This window comes from Coffea arabica, chromosome 4e (assembly GCF_036785885.1).
Source record: "Coffea arabica cultivar ET-39 chromosome 4e, Coffea Arabica ET-39 HiFi, whole genome shotgun sequence".
Taxonomy (NCBI): Eukaryota; Viridiplantae; Streptophyta; class Magnoliopsida; order Gentianales; family Rubiaceae; genus Coffea; species Coffea arabica.
In genome coordinates this window covers 2,257,869-2,283,475 of record NC_092317.1, presented here as the reverse complement: position 1 = coordinate 2,283,475, position 25,607 = coordinate 2,257,869, and the positions used below count along the sequence as shown (strand labels likewise).

Sequence of the window (25,607 nt, the reverse complement as noted above, 5' to 3'; positions counted from 1 at the left end):
AAATTTTAAAACATACAAATAGTAACTAGTTTGAACTTTGAAGCAATATTAGAAGGTCAAACATATTCTTTTGACTCTAGAATGCAAATGCTAAAGTTCATATATTGTAAATTAGTGCTTAATATCCTACTCATTTTCGTTGAGAAGGTATTAAATTACCAAAAACATTGTTTTGGCAAATGCAACGTTGAACTTAAATCCTATTATTAATTGATGTTTGGTTTTTTATTTAACAAAAAGAGAAAAGAAGTTACTTAAAACAACAGTAGTTTTAAACTTATCAATTATGTAACTATATTCAATTGTTTGGAAAGAAAATCTGCAATCAACATAAAATTCCATTAAAATTCTTTTACTTTATTATTTATTATTCTTTTTTTTTGGAGTTCAAGTGGCATAAAATTCCATATCCGACCCGGGCGCCATCACAGACTCTTTGGTGGGCTAAACGGGGATGACGAAAGTGGTTATGGGTTATGGGTTTTTGCTGAAAGTGAAACGAGACTGAAGTAGCCTTAAACCCTTTGGGGAATGGCAGAGGGAAACTGGGAATTAAAAGGCTACAAATACAAGCAACACGAAAGGCAATGCCTCCCCACTTAACTAACCTTCGCCTCCTATTCTCCTCCGCCAATCACCATATCACCACCCTTCCCGCCTCTTCAAACCTCCTTTCTTCCTCCTTTCCTCTTTTTTCCCAACCCAAAATCCAATCTTTGCAGCTGCCGCGCCGTATTTTTCCCAACACTCTACGTTTCTTCACTACTTTTTCTTCTTATTCCAGAAAACCCCGCCGGAGTAGCAATAGGAATAGTTCAAGTTCTCCCTTTTCCAGCACTAAGCAGCATAGAAACAGCAGCACTTCTAATACGAGAGGGAGGGATAATAATTTTAATAACCAGAAAGGTGGGTTGTCGATGGAATTGGAAAAAGAGGCTGGTTCTGCTGACAACGCTCTTGAGTCAACTTTTGTGTATAATAAGAAAAGGGCTGATGGTTCGGAGAAGAAAGATTTGCCCAGGAAGACCCTTGAGCTTAAAGTCCGAAAACTGAATCCTATTAATACTATTTGTTATGTTCAGGTCATTTCTTTTTCCCTTTTCGTTTTAATTTTTGGTAATTTGACTTGGGAATTTTGTAGCTCCTCCATTAGTCAAATTCTGTTCGATGCTTGAACCATTGGCTTAATTTGAAGGCAACCTAAATTTTTTTGTTTGCTTCCTCCATTATGGTTCTTTGACTTGGGCGAAGTGTTTGCAGCTTATTTCAATAGGAAATGCGACAATTGTTTCTCTGATATGACTGGTATATAATTATGAGGCTGTATACATGCGGAAAAGAAGGAAGCAAAACTTCTCGTGGGTTTTGGGTTTCGCATTTTGGATTACTTATATCTTAAATTTTTTTTTTTTAAAGTTTGCATGAATGCAGTAGCTTTCTGAGGGAAATTATTCTGTGGGATGTGAATTCTTGAGTTGGAAATATTATGCACCATAAGTGGAGTGAGATTTTGATCTTATTCATGTTGCAGATTCTTGGTACTGGAATGGATACGCATGATACATCACCATCTGTCCTGCTATTTTTTGACAAGCAGAGATTTATTTTTAATGCTGGAGAAGTAAGTATCTCTTTAAGATACTCCTACTATTCTCTTTAACTTCTTAATGATGGACTGTGGTCTCCATTGAACATAGCAAATTGCATGTTTTGAAGTTTGGAGAAGCTCTATCTTTTTTTGGGTGCTGAGAGTTACAACGGCTTTATGAAGTGGAGAATAATTTTTTCTCTGCATATTACGTACTCATGTTAATGCATCTGGTGGTGAGCTTCACTCATTTCTTGCTTTTCTTGTAACGCAAGATACTCTTCTGGTGGTTATGTGGTTAAAGAAAAGTTTATGGGTTGATTTGATCTCATATGCTGAGTTATGCTTTTCTTATATCTCTAAACTGTTCAGTGGAGTAGTTTGTGAACATTAGGCCATTTGATATTGATTTTAAGGTGTAACTGCAATTACTCATGCTGCTGCTGCTGCTAATCCTACATATGATTGGTACGTTTCTGATGCAGTTTTTTGTAAGCTATCTAAAATTGCACATTTTTATTTGCTAGATTGTCTGGAGATGCTTATTTGATTTTTTCTTCTCGTTGTTTTCTATATCTGGATGAGACTTAAAGAGAGAAAGGGAAACAAATAAGAAAATAGCCAAATAGATGTATGAATGGGTAAACAAAGTTGTTCCATTTTGTCTTATGAGCTAAAGAATAGGTGCTTGTTCTAGAGGGGAGAAAATGAAAAGGAAGATATCTCCTCTGAATAGAAGAGATTGATTTACTGGTGATGGATTTATTCTCCTTAGGCCTATTTATTTGGTTCTGGTAATGGTCAACGGCCTTTGGCCTTATTTTACATGCTCATGTTTGGCATGTAAGTGTAAAATGGAGGAGTTATTCACGACTGGGAGTTCTTCTTTACACGGTCATAAGGAATTCTTCTTTACACACACAGAAAAGCAAAATATAACTTGTTACCTGGTTAATTCAATGTCTATGAGGACTTTCAAAGCCTTATTATGGGAATTTTGTTCCAGGGATTGCAACGCTTCTGTACAGAACATAAAATCAAGTTGTCAAAGGTGTGTGATTATATTTGGATTTTAAAATGATTGAGACTTTCTTTCTTTTTTAGTTTGCAATGTTATTAATGGTTTGTAATCCCTGTAGATTGATCACATTTTTCTCTCACGCGTATGCTCAGAAACTGCTGGTGGCCTTCCAGGTTTGTTGCTGACAAGTTGGTAGATGGATTTATTCTTATTTTGCTTGTGCAGAAAGGCCTAACCAGAATAATGGCTATAATTGTTAAGTTTTATTTTTCATTGCAGGGCTTTTGTTGACTTTGGCAGGCATAAGTGAGGAAGGAATGTCTGTAAGTGTCAGATTTTCTATAATAGCCATCCATTGCTTTCTAGGAAATAGGAATTTTGATGACAATGACACTTTTCTGTTTTCAGGTTAATGTGTGGGGCCCCTCGGATCTCAAATTATTAGTAGATGCAATGAGAGCCTTCATTCCAAATGCTGCAATGGTTCATACACGTAGCTTTGGGCCTGCATCTGATTCCAGTGCTCTTGTGACTCCTGCAAAGGATGTGTTCAGTGATCCTGTAGTTCTTATAGACGATGAAGTTGTGAAACTATCAGCTATCATCTTGAGACCAAGTCAGGCAGCAGAAGGTTCCTCCACAAAAAAGCCTGGATCACAGGAGGCAGATGAACATTTAGTGGAACAATTATCATCTTCAATTTCAAAGCCCAGAGCTGAGCCATCCACAAAGCCTGGTGATCTTTCAGTGATTTATATCTGTGAATTGCCTGAAATTAAGGGGAAATTTGACCCTAAGAAAGCTGCTGCTCTCGGATTGAGACCTGGTCCAAAGTATCGTGAACTTCAGCTTGGTAACTCAGTGAAGTCAGATCGTCAAGATATTATGGTAACTTTAATAGTACACTTTATATAAGCATTTGGTTTGCTTCCTGACTGTCATATTTATAAGCAATTTAATATGCACAATTCAGGTTCACCCTAGTGACGTCCTGGGTCCTTCTATTCCTGGTCCAATTGTACTCCTCGTGGACTGCCCAACTTTGTCTCATTTTAAAGACGTGTCATCTGTACAATCTCTTTCGTCCTATTATGCTGGAATATCTGGTAACTCTAGTTCCAGAACAGTAAATTGCGTCATTCACCTTAGTCCTTCTCATGTCACAAACACAATCGAGTATCAGAAGTGGATGTCAAGATTTCCTGAAGCCCAGCATATCATGGCAGGACATGAAATGTGAGTTCTGGTTGTTGTTTTAACAAGTCTGCCAAGTGCCAATCTATCTGTCTGTGCATGCAATACGCACATACATGCCTATCATATTTTTACACTGATAATTGGAGAGTTGATGCGTTACCTTTTGGTCACAGGAGGAATATTGAGGTTCCAATTATAAAATCAAGCGCAAGAATTGCAGCACAGCTTAACTACCTTTGCCCTCAGTTCTTTCCTGCTCCTGGCATCTGGTCTCTCCAGCACTTGAAAGATATAGCATCAGACTTGAGGGCTTCAAGTGAGGTTGGTTGCAGCATTACGTATTGCAGAGATTGATAAGGATATCAAATTTGGTAAGATTTATGGGTAATTAAGCCAATTTTTTTTTCCTTGCTGACAGGGTCCTTTCTCAGATCTTTGTGAAAGCATACCAGCACAGAATCTCCTCAAGGTATGGTCTGCAAGAATGAATATTGACATTTCCTCCTTTGCTTCTTTTAGTTATTGAATTATGATGTTAAAACCAAGACATGTTACATACATTGTGTGTGTATGTTTGTAGATTTCAAGTGGCTCTCCCGGGACTATGCTACATATGACTGGTCTCTATTTCATTAGGAACCCTGCTCCTTTATTTATAGTTCTTCCAAGGTGCTAATAATGTGGCTACTAAGCTATCTCTTTGGAAAGCTCCTGCCATCTGTGTCTGGTGTGTTAAATAATCTTTCTCATTAGCTCTAGGAAGAAAAAGGGAAGAGAATGCTAAAACATGGGTTCTGATAAGTAACAACTTATAGGATGCATTCTATCAGTCCTATTTTATTGAATGTAATACATTTGCTTCTCCAGATTAAAATGAACCCAGAAATTCGTTTTGCATATATTTCATGCTCATCCCTTTCACTGTCCTTTAAAGGAGTACTAGTTTATGGTTGTACACGTCTTGTGAAGTTTAATTGACTCTCTTCTTTGGGTTCTGATAAGAAGAAATAGTATAATTTATGGTGCCTATATTAAGCGATTGTTTGTTAATGGCATCTCCAACTATTGCAAAATGGAAACAGGTGTTGCATTAAATTTTTTATTTATATTGATGCATTGCATGTTCCATCTATAGACACATCATCGTGTACCGGCAAAACAAATTTTTTTTTTTAAGTAGTTTGTATTTGTTTCCATAAGTTTGGCAGGAGGTGACTGTGTTAATTTTGGAACAGTTCCATTTGCGTCCAATCACTCAGCTTGGCTTGGACAGATCTGGGATTCCTGATTCAGCATCACAATCAGAAATTGTTGATGAGCTGGTATCAAGGATTCCTGAAATTACAGAGGCATCAAAACAAGTTAGCCAGCTTTGGCTTCAGAATGGGAAAAATGAGAGGATGTCTGAGCAAGCTAAGGAACTTCCTACTGAAGAGCCATGGTTGCACAATAACGAACTTCCAGCTTGCTTGGAAGGCGTAACAAGGGAAGATTTAGAAATTGTTCTCCTTGGGACTGGTTCTTCTCAGCCTTCAAAGTATAGGAATGTCAGTTCTATTCTTCTTAATCTTTTCTCTAAAGGAAGTATACTTTTTGACTGTGGTGAAGGAACCCTTGGCCAACTAAAAAGAAGGTAAACTACTCTTATTAGTTTTCATTCTGAGTTTTGCCTTTCGATTTCTGCCTTCTTGACATCTGGGAGGTAATACTTTAGTATGCTGTTTGCAAAACAGGTTTGGTGTTGACAGAGCGGATGAGATCATAAGAGATTTAAGGTGTATCTGGATTTCTCATATTCATGGAGATCACCATACAGGACTTGCAAGAATACTTGCTCTTAGACGGGACTTGTTAAAGGGAGTACCTCATGAGCCTTTGATGGTTGTTGGTCCTTGGCGGCTGAAGAGATTTCTAGATGCTTACCAGAGACTCGAGGATCTAGATATGCAATTCCTCGACTGTAAGCATACCTCAGAATCTTCGTTAGCAGCTCTTGATTCAAATGAAGTTGATCTAGCTCCAAAAGCTGCAATAAATTGTGAGGACATAAAAGATGCTGATAGAATCAGGTCACAGGATCAAAAAATTGACTCCACACTATTTGCAAAAGGAAGCCGTATGCAGAGTTATTTTAAGAGGCCTGGCAGTCCAGCCGAAAATGCTATGGTCTATCCACTTTTAAAGAAATTAATGAAGGTGCTCAGGGAAGGGGGATTACAGGCATTAATAAGTTTTCCTGTAATCCACTGTCCACAGGCATACGGTGTTATGCTGAAGGCTGCAGATAGAACCAATGGTGCTGGAAAAACAATACCAGGCTGGAAGATCGTGTATTCTGGTGACACTAGACCTTGTCCAGAACTGGTGAAAGCTTCGAAGAGTGCAACTATTCTTGTACATGAGGTATGTATAGGCATTTCATAGATGCTTTGTTACCCTAACTTATTCTCTCCAAGCAACTATCTTATGCCTTGAGGGAGGGACTTGAACAGATGTTAACAGTTTCTTGTTCATAATTGTAGGCTACATTTGAAGATGGACTGATCGAGGAGGCTATAGCAAGAAATCACAGCACAACAAAAGAAGCTGTTGAAGTTGGGGCTTCTGCAGGAGCATATCGTGTTATCCTTACACACTTTAGCCAAAGATACCCTAAGATTCCAGTTTTTGATGAAAGTCACCTCCATAATACCTGCATTGCTTTCGACATGATGAGTGTCAACTTGGCTGATTTACCTTTACTTCCAAGAATTCTTCCCTACATTAAACTCCTGTTTAGAGATGAGATGGCTGTAGATGAATCTGACGACATGAATGATATAGCCGCTGTTGCATAAAGATATTCTTTCTGCCTTTCATATGTATATGTTTATTCTTTGACACACCATATTTTTTTGGGCCATAACCATAATAGTAGTACAAGGATGGTTACATTTCATACAGTTGGTATTTATATAGTTCAAGCAAGATAACATAAAGCCTTTTGAATGCTGCATGGGTGGGTGGTTTTCCTTTTCCACGAGTGGACACTTAAAGGGAAGTTACATAGAGGGAAATTAGACATCAGCAGGTGGAAGTTGGTGGGAAGAGAATTAGGTTCTTACAGTCTCCTGTCAAATGAAAGTTATTTTAGTCTAACCACCGTCTGCCAATCAATTAGGGATTCCGTGGTTTTACTTGAAGTCCAATGATTACCAAAAAACACTAAATATGTTCAGAAAATTTACTGTAAGGTGCCTAGGAGGTTAACAAATTTTTTCAAGTGAGTCCCTATTTGATATATGAACAGGAAAGAAACCCATAACCACTCTAAAAGTAAATGGTCCAACGGGAAAGTAAGATACGGAGACCCTCTCAAAGGAACCATAAAAACTCTTAAAACGGAGGGAATGTCCATTAGTCCACAGTCCACACAAATTAGTGACCTCCAAGTTTTTTTAACCCTATTTCACAATGCAAAGAAAAAATATTTGAAAGTTGCATATATTCCCTCTTAGTACTTGGGATGTGTAGAAGGAAGCTACATGCTGAAATGCGATGAAATAGCTTATTTACATGAAACCTAGAAAGTAGAAAAGTTGGAATTCGACGAGTACAATTAGGCAAATCACTGTTAGTGGATTCTCAATGGAGTATTTTCTTTTAAAAGCGCAAACACAGAAGCCGAGAATAAAAAGACTAAGCGAGCAAACTGCAGTCTGTTCGGTGATGCGGGTTACACTGCTTGTCCACCACCATATTTGCAGCCGCAATAAAACTGATTTACCGACCGGAAAACCGCACTGCACTGCACTTTTCTTCCAGAGCAAATTGAAAAGCCAGGTCTCATCTCATGAGAACATTAGTCAAACAACCAGTCTAGTGGAAGCATCTTGGATGCTGCTCCTTCGTTGCAATTCCATCTTCTTTATTCTCTTTATTTGTTTCACCAAACCAAGACGTTCAGAAGTATAAGGCGAAGGAATCTGACAAATGATAGCGACAATCTACAGTAAGTACGATGATGAAAACGAACAAATGCATGCGCTGGCTGATAAACATATACACCCATAGAGTACGGTTCTATTATCGAACGGATTAGATGACATACCAAACATGGCATATACTTTTTGATTGCTGCCAACATTGCTGCATGCCCGACAGCTGAAACCTGTTAGTGGAAGAAGAAAAGGTTTCTTAAGCTCTCACTTCAACCGCAGGATTACAACATGATCCGGACTTGCTGGCTCCTTCTTTTAAGAATAATTAAGCTTGCCATTTGGATGTTGCACATCTGATTTTTTTTTTTTTTTTTTTTAAATATTGGTTAATTTACCAGCCTCTGAGCAGCCAAACCAGTAGACTCAATGGACTAGCTCTAGTTGGGCCAGTGTTTGCCAATGATGGCAGCACAGCGCTCTATTTTTTGTTGAAAATCTTTTGGGGGTCCTCTGTCAAGAAATGATTTCATGGGGCACAACCACAATTCAAGTACAAACGACATGTTAAGCAGGTGTTTCTTGAAAGTTTGATTGATTATCATGTTTCTATGCAGAACAGTGTCATCCTAATTTTCAGCTTCCTGACTTTGGCTTGTTTTATATCATCTTGACTTTCATTAGATTCATTAGTACACGAATGAGAGTGATGCTAGCAGGGCGTGACTATCAAACAACAGAGAAATCGTACAAGGAAATAATTGAAAACTCTGAAGAAATGAATAGGTGAATTTGAGTATAAAATTTCGTGTGTCGAGACTTACAGGGAGCAGCATTAATATTATTACTGGAACCAGTGTAGCAAAGTCGACCAGTGTTTTCTTTATTTTCTTCTTCTCCCTTTCCGTCATTTTGCAGCCACGAAGTTGCTTCTTCAGAAGCCCCACAACATCAAGCATGTCTATAAAGAGTAACTGAGTACCCATCCACACATTCTGAATGGTATTATTTGCGAAATTAGCTATCCAGAAGTAACATATTCTGGGTTTCTACCCAATCAATGACACAATATCACAAGATTACTATACTTACAGCACTTGCAGATATCACTTTCCTGGAGGATTTTTGCAGAAAGTTCTCATCTGAAGGCTTTATTGGAGAAGCAGGGCCCGAGTTCCCTACGGTTATCTCATTCTCCACAGCTGAGCTAATCGCCTCCTGACATTTACAAACCAACATTCATAGTAGTTGCGAATAAAAATAGATGTGTGAAAGTTGGTATTAAAGTCTCTGTTGTTATCCATCTGGAACAAGTGAAATTGGATAAAATCTAAATGAGTACCAAGGTACTTTACATTATTTACTCTAGGTCCATATTGATCCTTTCCTCTTTTTATCCAATCCTTTGACGAGTGCTCTGCCACAAGATATTTTGGCTCTGATACACTTCTTTCCACAAGTTTTTGTGGTTCACTGCTCCAGACAATTAACAGATTTTATGGTTTCTCTAAAAATCATAGTGTTAATGGTGAAGATAAATAATCAAAACGTATAGGCCGGTCAGCAAAGCTTCATACCCTATCTCATCATAAGCAGCCCAGTAATCCTTCATACAAGTCGCTAGCAGGCTCTGACTAAACAATATGACCAAAAACTAACTCAAAATTCAAGCAAACCCAGTAAGGCAGAAGGCAGAATGCAAATAAGCAATGGCAGTAAAAGTTTATTACCAATGAAGTAAGAATTCTAACAAATTTGAGTCCATTGGCTGCTTTCTTGAGTGGCTGTAATGAGCAAACCCTGAGATAACATCATAGCATGCAGTAAGAACCTTGTAGAGAACAATCTCTTTCTCTGCTTGTATCATGCGCTGTTTGGACCTCCTCCTATCTTGACACCATTCAAAGCCAACCACAGGATAAAAATGCAGCCATCCAATTTCATCAGTTACTACCTGTAGCCACAAATGCAGCAGCACTGGAAACTTTTATGCCACCCCAAACTGTATACTATATGTTTCCACTGTTTCAATATAAAGATAACTCACCTCCATGAAGAGCTGATACTCTGATAAGGTTGAAAGTTCAGGATATATAACAAGGCTACCACACTCTAAATAACTGCATGAAAGTGTATAGGAGCTTCATTACTTAAACAATGTACGAAGGGTTCAAAATTGTGAGATTTAGGTAAACCCAAATGTATAGGAATCAACCTCAAGAAATCTTTAGTTTGCTTGTCAAGATCCTTAATTCCCATTCCTGAAAGATATAGTCTTGTCTCTCTTCCTAGATAAGCAAAAAGGCCAAAAGTAGCCAAACTGTTCTCTTGAACCTGATAAGATCTAAAATTGAGAACTATACTATTGATCAGGGGGAAATAGGAAATGCAATCATTCATCTGCAGAAAAAACATGGAATCTATTGAGTGAGAAACAACAATCCCAAGGAAAAATGAGAGATCCATTTAACAATGAGGTTCATTAGAGTATGTGAGTGTTGAAAAGCCATAGGTAAGCATAACCATAAGCAGAACATGTGGAGAACATGATTTAATACATTGCATAAGAACCCAAAGCAAGCTCCACGAGCCATCCAAATGGATACTTAGGATAACATAGGATTTTTCAAGCATTTATACCTCCAGGTTAAAAGAGAAATCAATACAACATAGAGGCTAACCTTGTTGTGGAACATATGCCTGTGCGTAAATACACTTTCTCTGTAGAATGCTGCAGAGAGTTTCTTCCGTACCAATCCAACCCAGAACTCTATATCTTCTGTGTTCTTACAAGGCAAAACCTTTCTACCAAAGTGCAAGAGGAAATCCTCTTCAAATCCGGCTTCACTTGCCAAATGATGCAATTTATCTAATGAAACGAGACTGTGTGACAGGTTCATGAGTTTCACTAATGCATCTTCAATTGAAATACAAAATAAAGGACGGGAAATTCGTCCAGGATCCAGTTTCCTTATTGCAGCACAACAACTTATAGCGAGAATGGTTCCTGCAACACCACTGTGCCAAGTGCCAACTATATGATTTAGATTTTCTCAGACTGTCAAGTACGAGGTGTTTGCAAGTATATAGGAAACTGACTTGGGAGGAACTGATGGTTGGAGTTTCAGTACAAAGGCATAAGATTCTGAAGCTAAGAGGATAAAGTTACAAACCTTCCAGCATATTCCATAGACCACTTCTGAAATAACGGAATGAACAGCCCAGCTATGCGTGGCAGCTCCACTGTTCTAAACCAGTGCAGTAATCTTGGATTTCTCGCGCTCAATTCTCTTTCTATGTGCTCACCAAGTAAGTTTTCCTTCACGGACAAGCTGAGCCAAAAGCAAAATTATACTAACATCTAAATGTAAACCTCTTTTGTCAATTTGAATTACTAAACATTTAATCAGATTTAGGGATCATAATGGCAAACCTCATGCCAGACACGTAAGTTTGAGATCCCAATCATCAAAAGAGTCAAGGTAATAAACAGCTGCTTGATAGTGTCGTCTTTACACTAGAAATCATTTCTCATCATGTTTAATTGGAAGCTTGCAAGGTTTTATGAAGAAACATTGAATTTCATGATTTAAACATTCAAATTCAACCACATTAAACATATTATTTCAACTTAGTCTCTGCAACTTACATTTCATGGACAGGAGAGAGGTTGTTGCTGCGTTTGTGAGAAAGAAATAAGTCTACTTCAATTGCTGCTTTCAACAAAGCAAACACTGCTACCTGTACAACCATATTAACGAAGTAGTTGTTTTTCGAGTCCTCATCAGATGATATTTGAACTTCCAAATATCAATGATTCTGGTACATCTCCAACACAGTAAATGGAGGCGATCATGATTATTAGTCAAATGGTAATTTAAACAAAGTATATCACTAGATCTTATATGTACCACCCAACTCTAATGTTTCAATTATTTTCTTTCTTCCGAAATATTTATTTCCCTTTCTCTATTTGGGCATACTCCTGTTCCATTTTGACATACCTGATATGCCATGTTTTTATGCCAGGCATGCACATCAACTCCTCTCCATGCCATTGCAAGCTCTGGCCCAGTCCTTGCCAACTCAAGCGCCTGTATAGCAAGTGAAAAACCTCTGGCAGATTCATGCAATACCCATACAAGACAATTCACCCGAGTGAATTCCATTTCATGATTATTAGCCCTATCTACAAAAGGTTCATAGTCTGTGATCAGGTGATCAGATTCAGGGGCTGATCCCATGGATGATAAAACTCCTGGAGGCATCAGTTTTTGTGAAGATGTTTGGATTGTTGATGTACAACATGGAAACTGGAATCCATGAGAAATCAAAGTTCTTGCTGGACCATGATTCTCTTGGTCTTTCGTGTTAACTACCTTTGATTGACATAGTGCGCTGGACTTAGGTATTGCAGATATTCTGCAAATACAAAAATAAGAATCACAAAGTGAAGTATCCTGGAGTTTGAGATGGAGACAACTTAAATTCATGGAGTTCAGTCCTCTGCCTTTTATCTCATTAGGTATTGCAGATTTTCTGCAACACAAATCTGAGAGTTGCAGAGAACTATCCTGGAGTTTGAGATGGAAACGACTTAAATTTATGGATTAGTCCTGTGCCTTGTCTCTCAATCTGGTGACTCTAATTAAATCCTTGACAGCAATTGGATACCAGCTTAATGGCATCCTAAATAGCATATTAAAACTGCTTTTTATTTCAACTTTCAGTTATCTACAAAACTACGAGTGCTCACCATGCTACGAATGCTCATGATTTCTCTATAAACAATTGTCAATTAGGTTTAGATCCAAACTTAAATGGCGAACAATACATCGCCATGGAATTAGAATGCTCTATCAGATCCTTTCAACAAATAGAAATAACTTTGACTGCATCATGGAAACGTTGTCTTTTGGCATGAGCTGATGATCAGAAATCATCTGAACTAAACTAAAGTGAGCACATTGACTGCAAGAACTCCAGCTGACTAAAGTAGGAATAAGCAGAACATTTCACCTTTTAGATGCCAGAAGTTCTTATTATGTTGTTTTTAACAGTGAAATGATGAAGTAAACTGGGTGATTAGAATGTAGTTTAAAAAGAGAGCTTACGGGCTGTAGTCCTTGTGAAATAGGGCAGGTCGCAGAGGTAGAGGGGAAGCCATGGAGCTGGAGAGGAAAAAAGGAAGAAAATGGAACAAGCCCAAGATTGGTATATAAACAACTATGCTCAAGCGAAGCCATCGAGGTACAGAGAGAGAGAATATGAGTGAATTTAACTAAACAATAACAATACTTTGTATTTTTTTCTGTGGAAGCATGTGGAAGTTCTTGAATTTAAACAAAAATAAGATTATCCACTTTTTCTGAACAAGTATGTAGAAGTTCTTGAATTTAACTCCCCCACCAGCACCCAAACAATATCTGATCGATTTCTTGTTCTACGACATTTGCCTTCTAGTGAGCTGTTGCTGTCAAGCGACGAGATTTATCCAATACGGTCGATTTCTTGTTCGACGATATTTGCGTTTTAGTGAGCTGCTGCAATCAAGCGCCAAGATTTATCCAATAAGGTCCTTAAATTGAGTTGCACCAAGTTGATTTGTGTGGATCCTTCAGAATCACATCCCTGCTATTATTAATTATTGTACGCCAAACTTTTGGCGCTGATTCCATCATTATAAAAAGCCTCGTAGCTTACTTCTTATTCTGGTCCTTGATGGCTGTTAGGCTAATCTTGAATTCTTATCTCATCATTGTATCTTCCCCACCTCCTTTTCTCCTTCAACCCCGTCTTTTCTGGTTAGCAACTACTCTAGAATGGCCAAAAGAAGTTGTGCAATACAAGGCCAGTGGCTATGTCCCTGCTTGTATGTGTTTGGGGATGCCGAGAAGGGGGGGGGAAAGGGAGGCGCTAGGAGAGTTCAGGTTTTTCGGGTATTTTATAGTTTTGTAAAGCTGTAGCATCATGGTTTCCACATCAGAAAATGAAAGATATATGGCATAGATACACCTAACATCAACTGATCAACTTCTTGTATCTCTAGCATTACTTAAAAGGTGAGCAAAACGAAATAGTAAATGCAACAAAACATGAATAGATTAAAAAACTCAACAGTTTCACCTTAAATCTTCCCACAAATTACTAACATGTCAAAGGACCAGAAACCTTATGGGCACGATATGCACAATTTTACAGCAAAGCAGTACTGTAATAATACAGCAAAGCAGTACTGTAATGATACAACAAAGTCAGGAAATTCTATCTTCGGTGAGCAATTGTCCCGTTAGAGCCCAGCAATGAAGTTCCTCAGTCATCTAAGCTACCATTTCTACTTCCATCTCGTAAGGCTTCCACATCACTCTCCTTTCTGAATCCGAGTTCTGACATGTCTTGCTTCGCCATCAAGTTCCTGCATGCAATATCCCACACAAGAATTACTTGTAAAGCCAATAGTTCCGTGCATTCATATAGAGCTGAATTTATTCAGAAAAACAAATCATGTAGAAAGGAAGCGTGCAACACAAAAAATTTCCATTTCTTTCCTCTCTTCTACTTTGCTTGTCCTCTTGATTGGCATGCAGCAGGGACGTTAAGCTATTGTATCCTCCAGATTTAGTTGTCTTACAACATCTCTTTAACTAGGCTTACAAATTGAATAAGCTGGTGTTGGTCATAATTCTTTTCAATCTGTTTCAAGATTTTCACATTGATACGGTTGGCTATTTGAATTACCTCAAGCCATCCAGCTCGCTCAAAGACCAATTTCATAGCAGTATCAATAAAGTAGTTTTATGCCTTTTCTCCAAGATCACACATCTAGCAATAGCAATGCAAATGGAGGACAGGAGTCATATGTCTACCTGAGATAATAGTCATTAAACAAAAATGATGCACTGATTGACAGGGACATTACAACAAATTCCAAACATGGGCAAGAGTTTATTGGCTCATATCTAGTCTTTTTCTGCTTCTAGATTGACAATGGAAACTTGGAACTAGAGACGGGAGGGGATAATCTTTTGAGCAGAGGTCCAATAAAGAGTCAAAACAACCCAGACAAACTCAAGAGTAGGTGTGGGAAGCACAAGGGCAGCTGTGCTGCAATCATTTCTATCTATAAAAAAGTGATCTTCTTTGACAGGAAATTATCCAGGAACAGTATCACTGTGTATTTGATGCATAAGAAATTGATATACTTCTTGAAATGCACAGGATTTTATTTGAATGATTCCCTGGATGACTACACAAGATTAGCTTCTTGTCTGTTGAATTAGGAGGAAAAAATTAGGGTTGAATGGTACAAAAATCATGAAATACGTACTTCTAAACAATGAAACGCATAACAAGAGATCTTCACTACTGATTTGAGCGTGTATTGTCATTCAAATGGATAGAGAGGCAAATTATATCCAGGAAACTGTTCAGACTTTCACATTATGAATCAGCCATCACAAACGGATATTTGCAATTGAAAATGGCTAGTGTTGAAGGTTGAAATGGTCTGCAGAGCACAAGAAGCTGAGAAAGCCTCGTAGGTTCAATTGACTAAAGAAAATTAGCGGTTCAGGTAGTAATAATGGCAAAAAAAAAAACTATTTACAAACTCCAGTCAGTCCAAAGGTTTGGGCACAAATATCTATGTCAACATGGGACTAATGAAGCTAACTGTAGCAGATAGTGCAACATCTAGCCCACAAACTGAAACAGATTGCTGAATGATTTTTTCAAACCAACAAAAAAAAAAAAAAATCAAATACCTCATACGGGAATTTAGAAACAGATTAAGAGGTCCATATTGTCAAAGAAGCAGATTACTTACTTTTCCATACGACATTGCAAATACATCTTTGAGAGGTGACGGCATTTTTCAGATTTATGCCCAGAAGATTTAAGGCAACTGATATATTCTTTCTTCTCCTGAAACAATTCAGAGGGCCAAGGATTTGCAGAACTAACTTTTACCATATTTAAACGATTAGCAACCTAAAATACACAAATGATAACCAAAAGACACAGTTAAATGGCCATACCTGATCACATAAATGCATGTGGTCTAAAGGGAAAACTCCTTTTTCAGGTGGTACAGGTCTTACTCCTCTATTTCCGCCAAATGCACCACCTGCAAAGCAAAATGCAAAGAAAGGCACATTAAGCTGTAAGTTGCACGTTTAAGGAGATTGTTCTTCCTTGCAAGCTTAACAGCCTTAACCCGGAGATTGATATGGTATGAGACGGGAATATTTCTACACCATGTAAAGAAATCCAGCATATACCCCTTTATGGGAGTAACTAATGTCAATCTAGAAGACGAAATAGAGTGTCCGGAAATATTAACCGACTCTTCCACTATGACTACATCTGTTCCAAATTCAAATTTCTTTCAAGAGAGCGATCACAAAAGCGAAAGTTCTGATTAAAAAAAAAAACTAATCTTTTTCGCCCTCCAGACCAATCTTCATGGAAAAAAGCAGCTAAATAGCAAAATTTTCTACAGGGGTTGCTCCATAACAAAACTTTACCTCGAACCCAACTAAGAATAAGATCAACTTCAAACAAAAAGAAAAAGAAGCTCAATACAGCATATAAGCAAATAAAATTCAAGTGTAACACGTAAACAAAAATTCTGTATTTCAAGGTACAAATACGTAGAACAGCTAATAAAACAAATTTATGTGGCGCAAATATTCAGGTACAGCTTCATCATAGTCAAAGCCAAATATTCATAATAATTGGTGCAATCTAGGTGATCCCAATTGGCCACATAGTCGACACCGTCATCTCCAATGAAAATGACAAATACTATGATGGAAAAGCATAGAGAGAGAGAGAGCTTACCAGCACTCATGGGGATTAAAGTGCTTGGGAATGTTATTCCTGCTACAAACGAAAACGATACTCCGTTGCCGCCGGTTTCACAACTGAGGAGTGAGGATGAACGCCTTCGCATTCTCTTAACATGGGCCGAATGGTTAGCTGTACTGTAATTATCTCTACGGGTTCGTGGCCCAACCCACCAATGTAAAGGTCCAAATGTCTGGGAAAAGTAATTGGGCCTTTGCCCTACCTTATGCTTAGGTGTGGTACATTTCATCACGACTTCGTTTTTGTGAGATTTAAATAGGCTGATCTGTCTATTACGAGGTTTGCGACAATAGATTCTCAAAGAGCGCGAGTTTTTAAAACAAATTCTCAAAGGTCTTCCCACAGAAATTTTCTTTAAATGCAATGTTTATTGAAAAAGTTGTATTCGCAGAATGCATTTTTTATTATTTTTTTGTGGACGTTTATTGTCTAAAAATTATGTTTCACTGAATACATTTTTTTAAAACTTGCATTTACTTGATATATATATATTTTTTTTTCCCCAAAAATTTCATTGTTTAAGAGCTCTTTCCAAATATCACCACCATTTGGAGCTTTACTCGGTTTTGCAAAGTTTACAGGAGCAAGTCTTCGACGAAAGATGGTTCGAAGGTCCAATTATCGGCTTGCGCCATGGCAAAGTCACTGCTACTATTTAGGTCGGTTTTGTATTGGACCATTCTCACGAAAAAATTGAATGCAACAAACAGTCTTACTTACATTCAATCACTTTTTTTTGTTTGGCTAGAATAGATTAATTGATTTATGTGACACTGCTTCTTGAAACCTGGGAGGGAGGATACCACATGAGAAAATGCCTAACATGTTCCATTTACATATTGATTAGGCTGCACATTTCTGCCCAACATGTTACAAAATGACGAATCTGTTTGCATCAGAGATGCTCTAGTTTCAAGTCCATATAACAATAGACGAACTGGTATGACATACGCGAACCTTTCTTTCAGAAAATGTGTTGTCATGAAAATAATAATATATGTGAATACCTACAGCTATACAAGTTGATTGTTGAAGTTTCTTTGGTTTACAGGCAGGTTAGAGGCATGAACTTGAGTGGTGCAGAGCGAGGCAGGGCTGATTGAGGTCATTGTATCTGCACGGGGATGCTGAATCACAACTAAGACTGAACCCTCTAAGCGTCCTTTCTGCAGAGAAGTGGGCTGCAAGTACAAACCATAGCGTTCAATACCATAGCAATGAAATCATGAGATCAAGAAATGCACCCCGAGAGCAAACTACTAAATGGTAGGCAGTGATAAGGAAGCAATTCAAGGTTTTTTAGTGTGGAAAAGAAAAAGAAAAATAACCCTCATTCCAACCAGTTCTTACCTTGCCTTATTAAAACCCTTTAGCTAAAATTAGAAAAAGTATCACCGCTGATGAAGAGACTACATGTTTAAGAAGAAGATGAGTTAATTGGTTGTAGAATTATTACTAAAGTCAGGCTAAAAAAGTGAGACAACAATTACTATATCTTTCTTCCTTTCCCTCATTCTAGTTTTTCAAGAATCCACGAGTGCATTGGCTAATAGTCTAAACTAAGATATTAAAATTTAAAAACGGAATGACATATTCTGAGACTAACCTATTGGAGAGTAGGGAAACATTCCACTTGTACTTAAAAGAATGAAGGTCAAGGTTGAAGTTCACAAGAAAGTGCATTTCAAAGTAACTTGGAGCTTTCAGCTTCAACAACCCTAACTTACCACACCAATATGCCACTCATGACTCTTAAACTCTTTGAAAGTTGTTGCATCCATTTCCTGCATCAAAATACAAAAAGAATTTTTGAAAACCATGTTCTACCAAATTCTGGAAGAACATATAGTTACTAGCTTACTCCATAGATCAAGCGAAACTTAACGAGATAAACATAACTGAAATGTTCCCAAGGTATGCAACTACACTGCCATGTCATGCTAAAACAGATGCAGAATTGGATATTTCACCATTTTTTTCCCACTATTTTGACGTCATTATTTTGGAATTTTACCGTTTATCTCTCTGTTGGTCCAATGTAACCAGTTTATCTCTTCCTTTCTGTTTTTCTTCCATAATTACCACTCACTAGATGGCGAGATACATATCTTGCATGCATCTGGGTGGGTGATTTCACAGAATGCTTAGACTTCTGCATAAAACTTACAATGCTGTATATCGGAGGCACCATTTTCGTCCCTTTGCTCTTTAAAGTAGGCATAACTGAGAAACGTGGTGCCAAGTCTTTTGACCTAAAAGTCCATCTGCAACAAAAATTGAGTATAATTAATCAAAGTGGTAGGGTTGAAAACTTAATGCATTCCACCTAAATAATCAACAAATTATCTTACAAACCCGATGTAAAGGATAATGCAGAACTGTGCCCATTCTCTAACCACCAACCGGAGCCAATAGTTGTCCAATGAATCGTTTATGTTAAAAAATATCTGAAAAGAAAAATGCTTGCTTAGTACAGAGATCTGCATTTTACATTCTGACTACTGCAGAACTAAGGTAGAAGCAGAATATACTTACTGCCAATTCTGCCATTGCCACAATATGCATTGCACCTTGAAATTTCCTGGACAGTTCAAACACACGAGACTTTATCAACTACTTTAGTTCTAAACTTTTGCCCGGGGATAAATGGGATATCAGATTTATGCAGAAAAGCACAATGTACTACATAAAGTAATGCATACTTGAACATCATGTATTTTGTACAGATTGCGTCATGCATTGCATGAACTTCCTCATCTTCAATGATTGTCAACTGTTCCCGTAGTAACAACAAGTTCTGGGATATGTGGCGGAATATCATATAGAAGGACACGAAATAGTTTAGCAGCATAAGAGCCTGTTTCACGGAAACTAAGCTGAATCAGTTTCTTAATTCTATAGATTAGAGAAATTAATCTGTAAAGAAAAGGCTCCACGACACTAGTTCAGCTGCATTTTGGCCAAAAATTTGTAAAGGAACACTCACTGAGAAGTAAGGTACGGATGCTCGATAACCAACAAGAGTCAAGTAAAAGACACACCCAAGAGCAGCTGTTGTTCTCCGCTCGATAATGGAAAGACGCTCATATGTGATGCAATATCCATGAGAAATCAGGAGGAACAACACAAAAGTTACAGTCTGAAAGAGCACTCCAGTTACAAAGACACCAAAAGACATCCATAAAGAGCATACTTGAAGATAAAAGCACGAGTACCTGCAGGAAAAACACAAGATCAAAGAACGCACCTCTGCAAGGAAAGTAATCAATATATAGAAGTAACATAAGTTGTCCCCTTTTAGCATCAAGTCTAGATTTCAGTTCCAAATTTCTGCTCATATGTGTTTACCCAAACTTCTTTTTTTCTTTAATGGGAACATGAGCTCTTATTATATGTTCTAACCATTAAACCAAACATACTAATACGAGTCTGGGAGTACAAAAGAGACCTAAATCATAATAGGCACTGGAGAAAAATATGGGCCTGTCCTTCACATTAACTAGTTGCTAAACTTGCACAAATTTCAGAAATTAGTGATGAAAACAATCAACAACTAGGCACCGCGACTAATAATTCATGATACTTCCAACAAAGAAAGACTTACCAGAAGAGAAAAGATAAGGTCAGCTGCAAAGCTTTAATTAATGGAACAGCGGTCAGTGTCCATTGCAATTTATTCGTCTGTTCTAGTGACAGCAACAATCACCGCAAAATTCACAAATTAGTCCTTCAAACTTAAAATACATTTAGAACAAAATTTTCTGCTAAAAAAAAAGAAAAGGTCTATTCTTGAAACCACACTTGCAGGCAAAACACGAAGAAAATGTGAAAATAAGATACTGAGGTCAATCGTTAAATTACAGGGATCAAATAAAAGAACCCATTTGGAAATTGGGCTCATGAATATATATCGACATTTCAAAATGAAAGAAGCAGTGAGGCGGAAATTGAGGTGGGATGCCAAGATTTGAGTAGTGACGAGAGACCTGAAAATGGCGGTTTTTGTAAGTGTTGATGGTCCAACAAGCTGCAGAGAGGAGCCAAACCAACATAAAAGCCAAGTTAAGAGAAGGGATTGGGCGATAAGCTTCGTTGATGCCATCGTAACTACTCTTAGACGCCTCCATCCTTGGGGGAATTCTCAAATTCTAAGGGAGAAAAAAGCAACCATGGAGTTTCCGTTCTCATCAGTTTCTGCTTATAACGCGGGGAAAACTGCTACTGTCAATAGTGTAGCTTTGAATTTCTTTTCTTTTTCTTTCCTTTTCCTTTTAAATTTTTTTAATAAAATTTTTCTCCACTTAATTAGCTTAGCTTATGTTAACCAAGAATTGTGGATTCGAAATGACTCCTTTGTCCTCGTTATCTGCTACTAATTACTACACTACTGTTTTGTACTATCGCGTTAATGTCGCAAACCCTGTTTACTTTCCTGGTAGATCTGTAGGAGAGGTTAGATAGATTTCTTTTTTTGTTGGATTAATGGTTTAATCTAGTAATCTATTACATATTGAAATTGTAATTACTTATCTCTGTAATCGAGGTTTGGATAAGTTAATCTCAAAAAAAAAAAAAAAGATTTCAAATGAGATGAACTTAAACTCGTTTTCTGGAGGTAATAATGTGTTATTCCTTATGCAAAGAATTATGAAACCACGGGTCCGTTAATTACATAAGATACTACTAGTATTTAAGTTCTCCTTTCTTTATTTTCTTTATTAAAGATGTGAAGTCCAAATTATATATTGTTGCGGGTCAGAGATGTGCAGTTGTTGAAAAAAAACATGCAACGAAACCATTCTTCAAATTCTGCATCTTTAGTCCTTATGATATGACCCCATTATAATAATTTTGTATGTTTTGTTGTTTTCGTTGCTGGAATTAGCTCAACAATCGGATGGTCATCCGATTTGAGACCAAAAAAAAGAAAAAAAGAGGATGATGAAATCTGGCCTACTAACAAGAAGGAAAATTTTGCTCATATTGAACAAGGATTTCGATTAGGATTTAATTGCGCACTTTATTCTGGCTTCCTTTTCCCCCCGCCCCGCCCCGCCCCACGATCCATCCAATTATCAAATTTTTTTTTAAAGAAAAAATGCAAAAAATCGAAACAGATCAGCACGCACGGGTTGATTACAATCTGACCAACAACTTGCCAGTCCTGAGCAACTGGCGTTGACCTTAATCCAAATTTCCGTAGCTCCATTTAGGCCTGGCTTCATTTATATTATATATAATATAATTCCTTCTAGTTACTACATCACAAAAAAAAAAAAAAAAAAAAAAAAAGCATACTTCACATTAGGTGAACAAACACACTTGCAAACTACTGCTTTCTTGAATCCCACTCCATTAGAGAGCTTTATGCTGCTCATAGTTTCGTTTCATCATAAATTAAATTCTTTATGCTGCAGTTGGTGGGGTGGGGTTAAATATTTCTTTTCCCCCTTCTTTTCGAGTACTCTGGTTGTCTATATTTTCTCAAGGTCTCGAGCCTTCTTCTAGCAGCTGATTGAATTTTAAAAAAAAAAAAAAACCTCTTTGAAATCAGCAATCTTAGGAAAATGAAGTAAACTTGCTCTTTTTTGCGGTGATCAGTCAAACATGTTTAGAACAGAATTCTTGACTAATGACTAGAGAAAAATCCTCCAAACGGGAGAGGGTGTTTGGTTGATCAATCTGATTAACATTATTAATTTGACACCGATAGAGAGCACTAGTAGTAGTAAGTACTAACGCTTCTCGAGAGCCGCAAAATATGGTTGGGCACATTCACGCGGGCCAAGAGCGTATATGTGGGCTGAGTAAACACCCTCCAGAATCCGACAAATTTTTGATGATTTGGGACATATTCCAAAGCCCATCTGAAAGTAGCACAATGATGGGGCTATCCGAGCAAAACAATTTTACAATAATAATGTCGTATTGAAGTTTATATTTGTGTGAATGGCACGAAATAATATGTTAATGTTGTGGGATGGTAAGATCATTTATCGTAAGATGACAAGTAGATTGCGAATTGATTTATGAGCCGTATACTGCAATGCATGTATCCCCAACAAAAATGACTTTCAACAATTATATTATATACTACGAATGCATACATGAGTATATCCTAAAACAGATTATGGCATTGTCTCAAGCAAATGAGACACGGGATAATTACTAGTTTTTTAAGGGGCTAGGAAGCTTGATGTGTATTACAAATTGCTATGGGCAATTGATTCTCGGGAGTATGCCTTGGGCCAAAAACTCAAGGAGTAAAATTTCACCTCAAAAAAAAAAAAAAAAATTCGATACGATAGATTATCCTACGTTAAGGAGGAATGGGAGGATCTGAAGAGGTTTAAAAGTAACTCGAAGGGGATTAAATCACCTACCGGACCAGATGAGTGCTCTGTGCACCCCCCTGAATTTTTTAAACAGAGCCGTTGTAGTGTGGCAAATTGATGACCTTGTCTCCCACCCCACCAAGTTTTAATGCATTGATGGTGACCACCAACCCAAAGGATATTTTGTTTTTGGATAACTATTTATTGTGGTATAAGAATTGCTGAATTAGTTCTGAATTTTGAAAAACAATTTGAGTGTTGTTTAGCAGCAGTGTATTTGTTACTTCCCATTGTATAAGCCAAAGTATTCTTCATATTTTACGTTTTTTTTTTATGAACACCTATTTCAATCACGTTTTTATTTTACATACGTTAAATTGCTATAATATATATATTTTTTAATAAAAAGGTCCAAAATTAATAGCAATGCAAAAAAAAAAAAAGATTCTTATGCTGCTTCTACGAGAACTTTTCACGAATTAATTGTCAAACAAAATTTAAGATCCCAATGTCCTGTCACAGTTCATAACTCCAACTGGGTCTGGGGGGCCTTATTGTTTGATTGGGATTGGTGAGTTGCCATCGGTCGGTAATAAATCGGAGTATTGACACAACAGCATTCTTACAGGGAAATAAGTGTAGTTTTCCAGAGCTTCAGGAGGATGTGTGCAGTAGGTCTAATAGTAGGGATTTTAAGCGGAGCAGCAGAAGGGGCCTGATGTACAACATTGTAGTACGTGCCAAGACATAAACAAGAAGAGGTCGTCCGTCTTCTTTTTCTGGCAAATTTGAGGAGGCCTGCAGACGGATACTACTGACACCCAGCTATATTCACAACTTGGTTGGAAATTTCAGACAATTAAATACCGTGAGCCACAAAACCTCTCTGGGAGGCATTATGTCAAAGTAACTTCTTCGCACCTGTTTCATCCCACCAAATTACTGAAGCGGTAGATAGACCAGAAATATATTTTTAATTATCTTTTCTTTTCACGTAAAATACATCACAAAAGAGTAATTATTCACAGTCAGCTAATTACTACAACTAGATGGCGTGGCTTGTCATATGGATTGAGAACGAGATAAGGTCAATTATTGCTAGTATGTAAAAAAAGAAAAGGACAAAAGGGTTGTCATGAATTACATTCAAAGGAAGATGTACAAAAATAGTAATCCTTCTGTCTCATCCGTCGAAAGCATTGTACTTTTCATTTTCGTACGTCCTAGTATGTTTGTTACGTTGAGAAAGTTAAATCACTTTTTTAATTTTTTTTTTTAATCATTTATATATTATTATTCAAATTTAGATTTTGAATTTGTGAGAATAAAATTCCAAAGAGTGGTATGAACGTTACAATCATAGCACTATTTTAAAAAAAATTAAAATTTCAAAATATAACAAAATAATTGAAATGGAGCGATTAACATGTTTTTTTTTTATTGGATAGATGCGCTTTCGCGTCATCTCGTTGCTTTTTTCGCTCATTCGTGTCGTCACTTGCTCACAAGGGCGGTCCGTCTTTCAGCTCTTGGGATTTGGAGCAAGGAGGAGAGGACAGAGCTGAGCGGAGCTCTCCGACTACAATTTCCTAATCATCAATAATGAATGAATTCAAGAAGAGTTGGGAGGCAAATGAGAATCACGTTCACACCCAGTGGCCAATAGCTTGCGACGACTACTGCTAAGTACGACTATTTGGTCTACCACCAATCCATAACGGACAACGGGACAAAGTGTAAGTGGCAGGATTACGACGTAGGAGTAGGATCCCTCCAACGGATACAAACATGAATGGAATTTGAAAGATGCCATTCTACGAGACTTGCTCCAACAACGGCGGACCTTTTCCTTTTGGTGACGGAAGGCCTTTATCTGGTACTAGTAATTCTTTTGTTCCCCATTATAAATTGAAATAGAATGACTTTCTAATAATATGATAAAAGGACTTCACCCAAAAAAAAACCTGAAAAAACAAACTTTTATATCTTAGTATAATAAGCAGTGATTTTATAGTACTAATACTCCCTCCCTTTTTTTATAACTGACGTTTAAGAAATTTGCTCTTAAGTACTTTTATCTGTCGTTTTACTATCCTCATGCAACATTAATTAATTTTTCACAATTTTACCCTTTTATCTCTCTTTTCCAATACAGGGTTCTTAATTACTACTCCTAGTTAGTTTGCATTGCTTTTGGCCTAGTAAAACAGCATCATTTAGTACTCTAGTGAGAGAAAACATGGGTGAATTGGACAATTAATGAGGGTACAAAAGGAAAGTAGTGTATAGATTTAAACAATGAAAAACTTTTCTTAATTGGTGTGCAAAACCTTAAACGTCAGTTATAAAAAAAGGGAGAGAGTAGTATTTAGTACTTCTTCTGTCCCACTTTGATAGTTTTGTTTTCCTTTTTCGTCTGTCCCAAATTATAATTCAGTTTCTAATTGAAGAATGTAGTTGTATTTTAAATTTTCTAAAATACCCTTATTCAATGTAAGTTGTTGTTACTATAAACTTACCCCATTTAATGAGAGTTGATTCTTTTTTTACCATCAATTCAAGTTCCCCTAAAGTTATACTCTAATTAATGTGAGGGTATTTTAGAAAAATAGTTACCTAAATTAATTGTTCCAACAAAGTTAACTACTTTTTCTTAAACTGTGTGAAAAAACAATCAGAAC

General features: G+C 37.3%; 4 protein-coding genes across 10 annotated transcripts; 1 reads left to right on the top strand and 3 right to left on the bottom strand.

Moving 5' to 3' along the window:
- Positions 1-452: 452 nt before the first annotated feature.
- Positions 453-6,744, top strand: LOC113741628 (tRNase Z TRZ3, mitochondrial). Its single transcript, XM_027269206.2, has 12 exons — positions 453-1,082; positions 1,532-1,621; positions 2,595-2,639; positions 2,728-2,782; positions 2,889-2,932; positions 3,018-3,497; positions 3,583-3,845; positions 3,980-4,127; positions 4,225-4,275; positions 5,042-5,439; positions 5,540-6,209; positions 6,329-6,744. Exons 1-12 carry the CDS (start codon positions 588-590, stop codon positions 6,641-6,643), a joined length of 3,054 nt encoding a protein of 1,017 aa, XP_027125007.2. The 5' UTR covers positions 453-587; the 3' UTR covers positions 6,644-6,744.
- A 522-nt stretch (positions 6,745-7,266) lies between these two features.
- Positions 7,267-13,657, bottom strand: LOC113742201 (uncharacterized). Of its 6 annotated transcripts, XM_027269966.2 has the most exons (15): positions 13,022-13,657; positions 12,838-12,894; positions 11,728-12,145; positions 11,373-11,464; positions 10,897-11,055; positions 10,405-10,741; positions 9,939-10,057; positions 9,771-9,843; positions 9,454-9,677; positions 9,301-9,357; positions 9,079-9,196; positions 8,816-8,941; positions 8,548-8,718; positions 7,897-7,956; positions 7,267-7,771 (listed from the first exon to the last, which is right to left on the bottom strand). In XM_027269966.2, exons 2-15 carry the CDS (start codon positions 12,888-12,890, stop codon positions 7,652-7,654), a joined length of 2,127 nt encoding a protein of 708 aa, XP_027125767.2. In that variant the 5' UTR covers positions 12,891-12,894; positions 13,022-13,657; the 3' UTR covers positions 7,267-7,651. The 6 variants fall into 6 exon arrangements, with proteins under 6 accessions (XP_027125767.2, XP_027125766.2, XP_027125768.2 ...); XM_027269965.2 differs by having other exon boundaries at positions 12,838-13,657; XM_027269967.2 differs by having other exon boundaries at positions 10,405-10,528; positions 12,838-13,657.
- A 150-nt stretch (positions 13,658-13,807) lies between these two features.
- On the bottom strand, positions 13,808-16,708 carry LOC113742202 (uncharacterized). Its single transcript, XM_027269972.2, has 4 exons — positions 16,565-16,708; positions 15,760-15,848; positions 15,549-15,646; positions 13,808-14,138 (listed from the first exon to the last, which is right to left on the bottom strand). The coding sequence occupies exons 1-4, from the start codon at positions 16,674-16,676 to the stop codon at positions 14,036-14,038; spliced, it is 402 nt and encodes a 133-aa protein (XP_027125773.2). The 5' UTR covers positions 16,677-16,708; the 3' UTR covers positions 13,808-14,035.
- A 690-nt stretch (positions 16,709-17,398) lies between these two features.
- On the bottom strand, positions 17,399-20,815 carry LOC113742391 (uncharacterized). Of its 2 annotated transcripts, none has more exons than XM_072047082.1 (9): positions 20,578-20,815; positions 20,196-20,272; positions 19,578-19,806; positions 19,294-19,448; positions 19,127-19,172; positions 18,947-19,038; positions 18,759-18,855; positions 18,319-18,375; positions 17,399-17,772 (listed from the first exon to the last, which is right to left on the bottom strand). In XM_072047082.1, exons 1-9 carry the CDS (start codon positions 20,716-20,718, stop codon positions 17,605-17,607), a joined length of 1,062 nt encoding a protein of 353 aa, XP_071903183.1. In that variant the 5' UTR covers positions 20,719-20,815; the 3' UTR covers positions 17,399-17,604. The 2 variants fall into 2 exon arrangements, 1 of the variants encoding a protein (XP_071903183.1); XR_011813410.1 differs by having other exon boundaries at positions 17,535-17,772; positions 18,198-18,375.
- Positions 20,816-25,607: the final 4,792 nt, after the last annotated feature.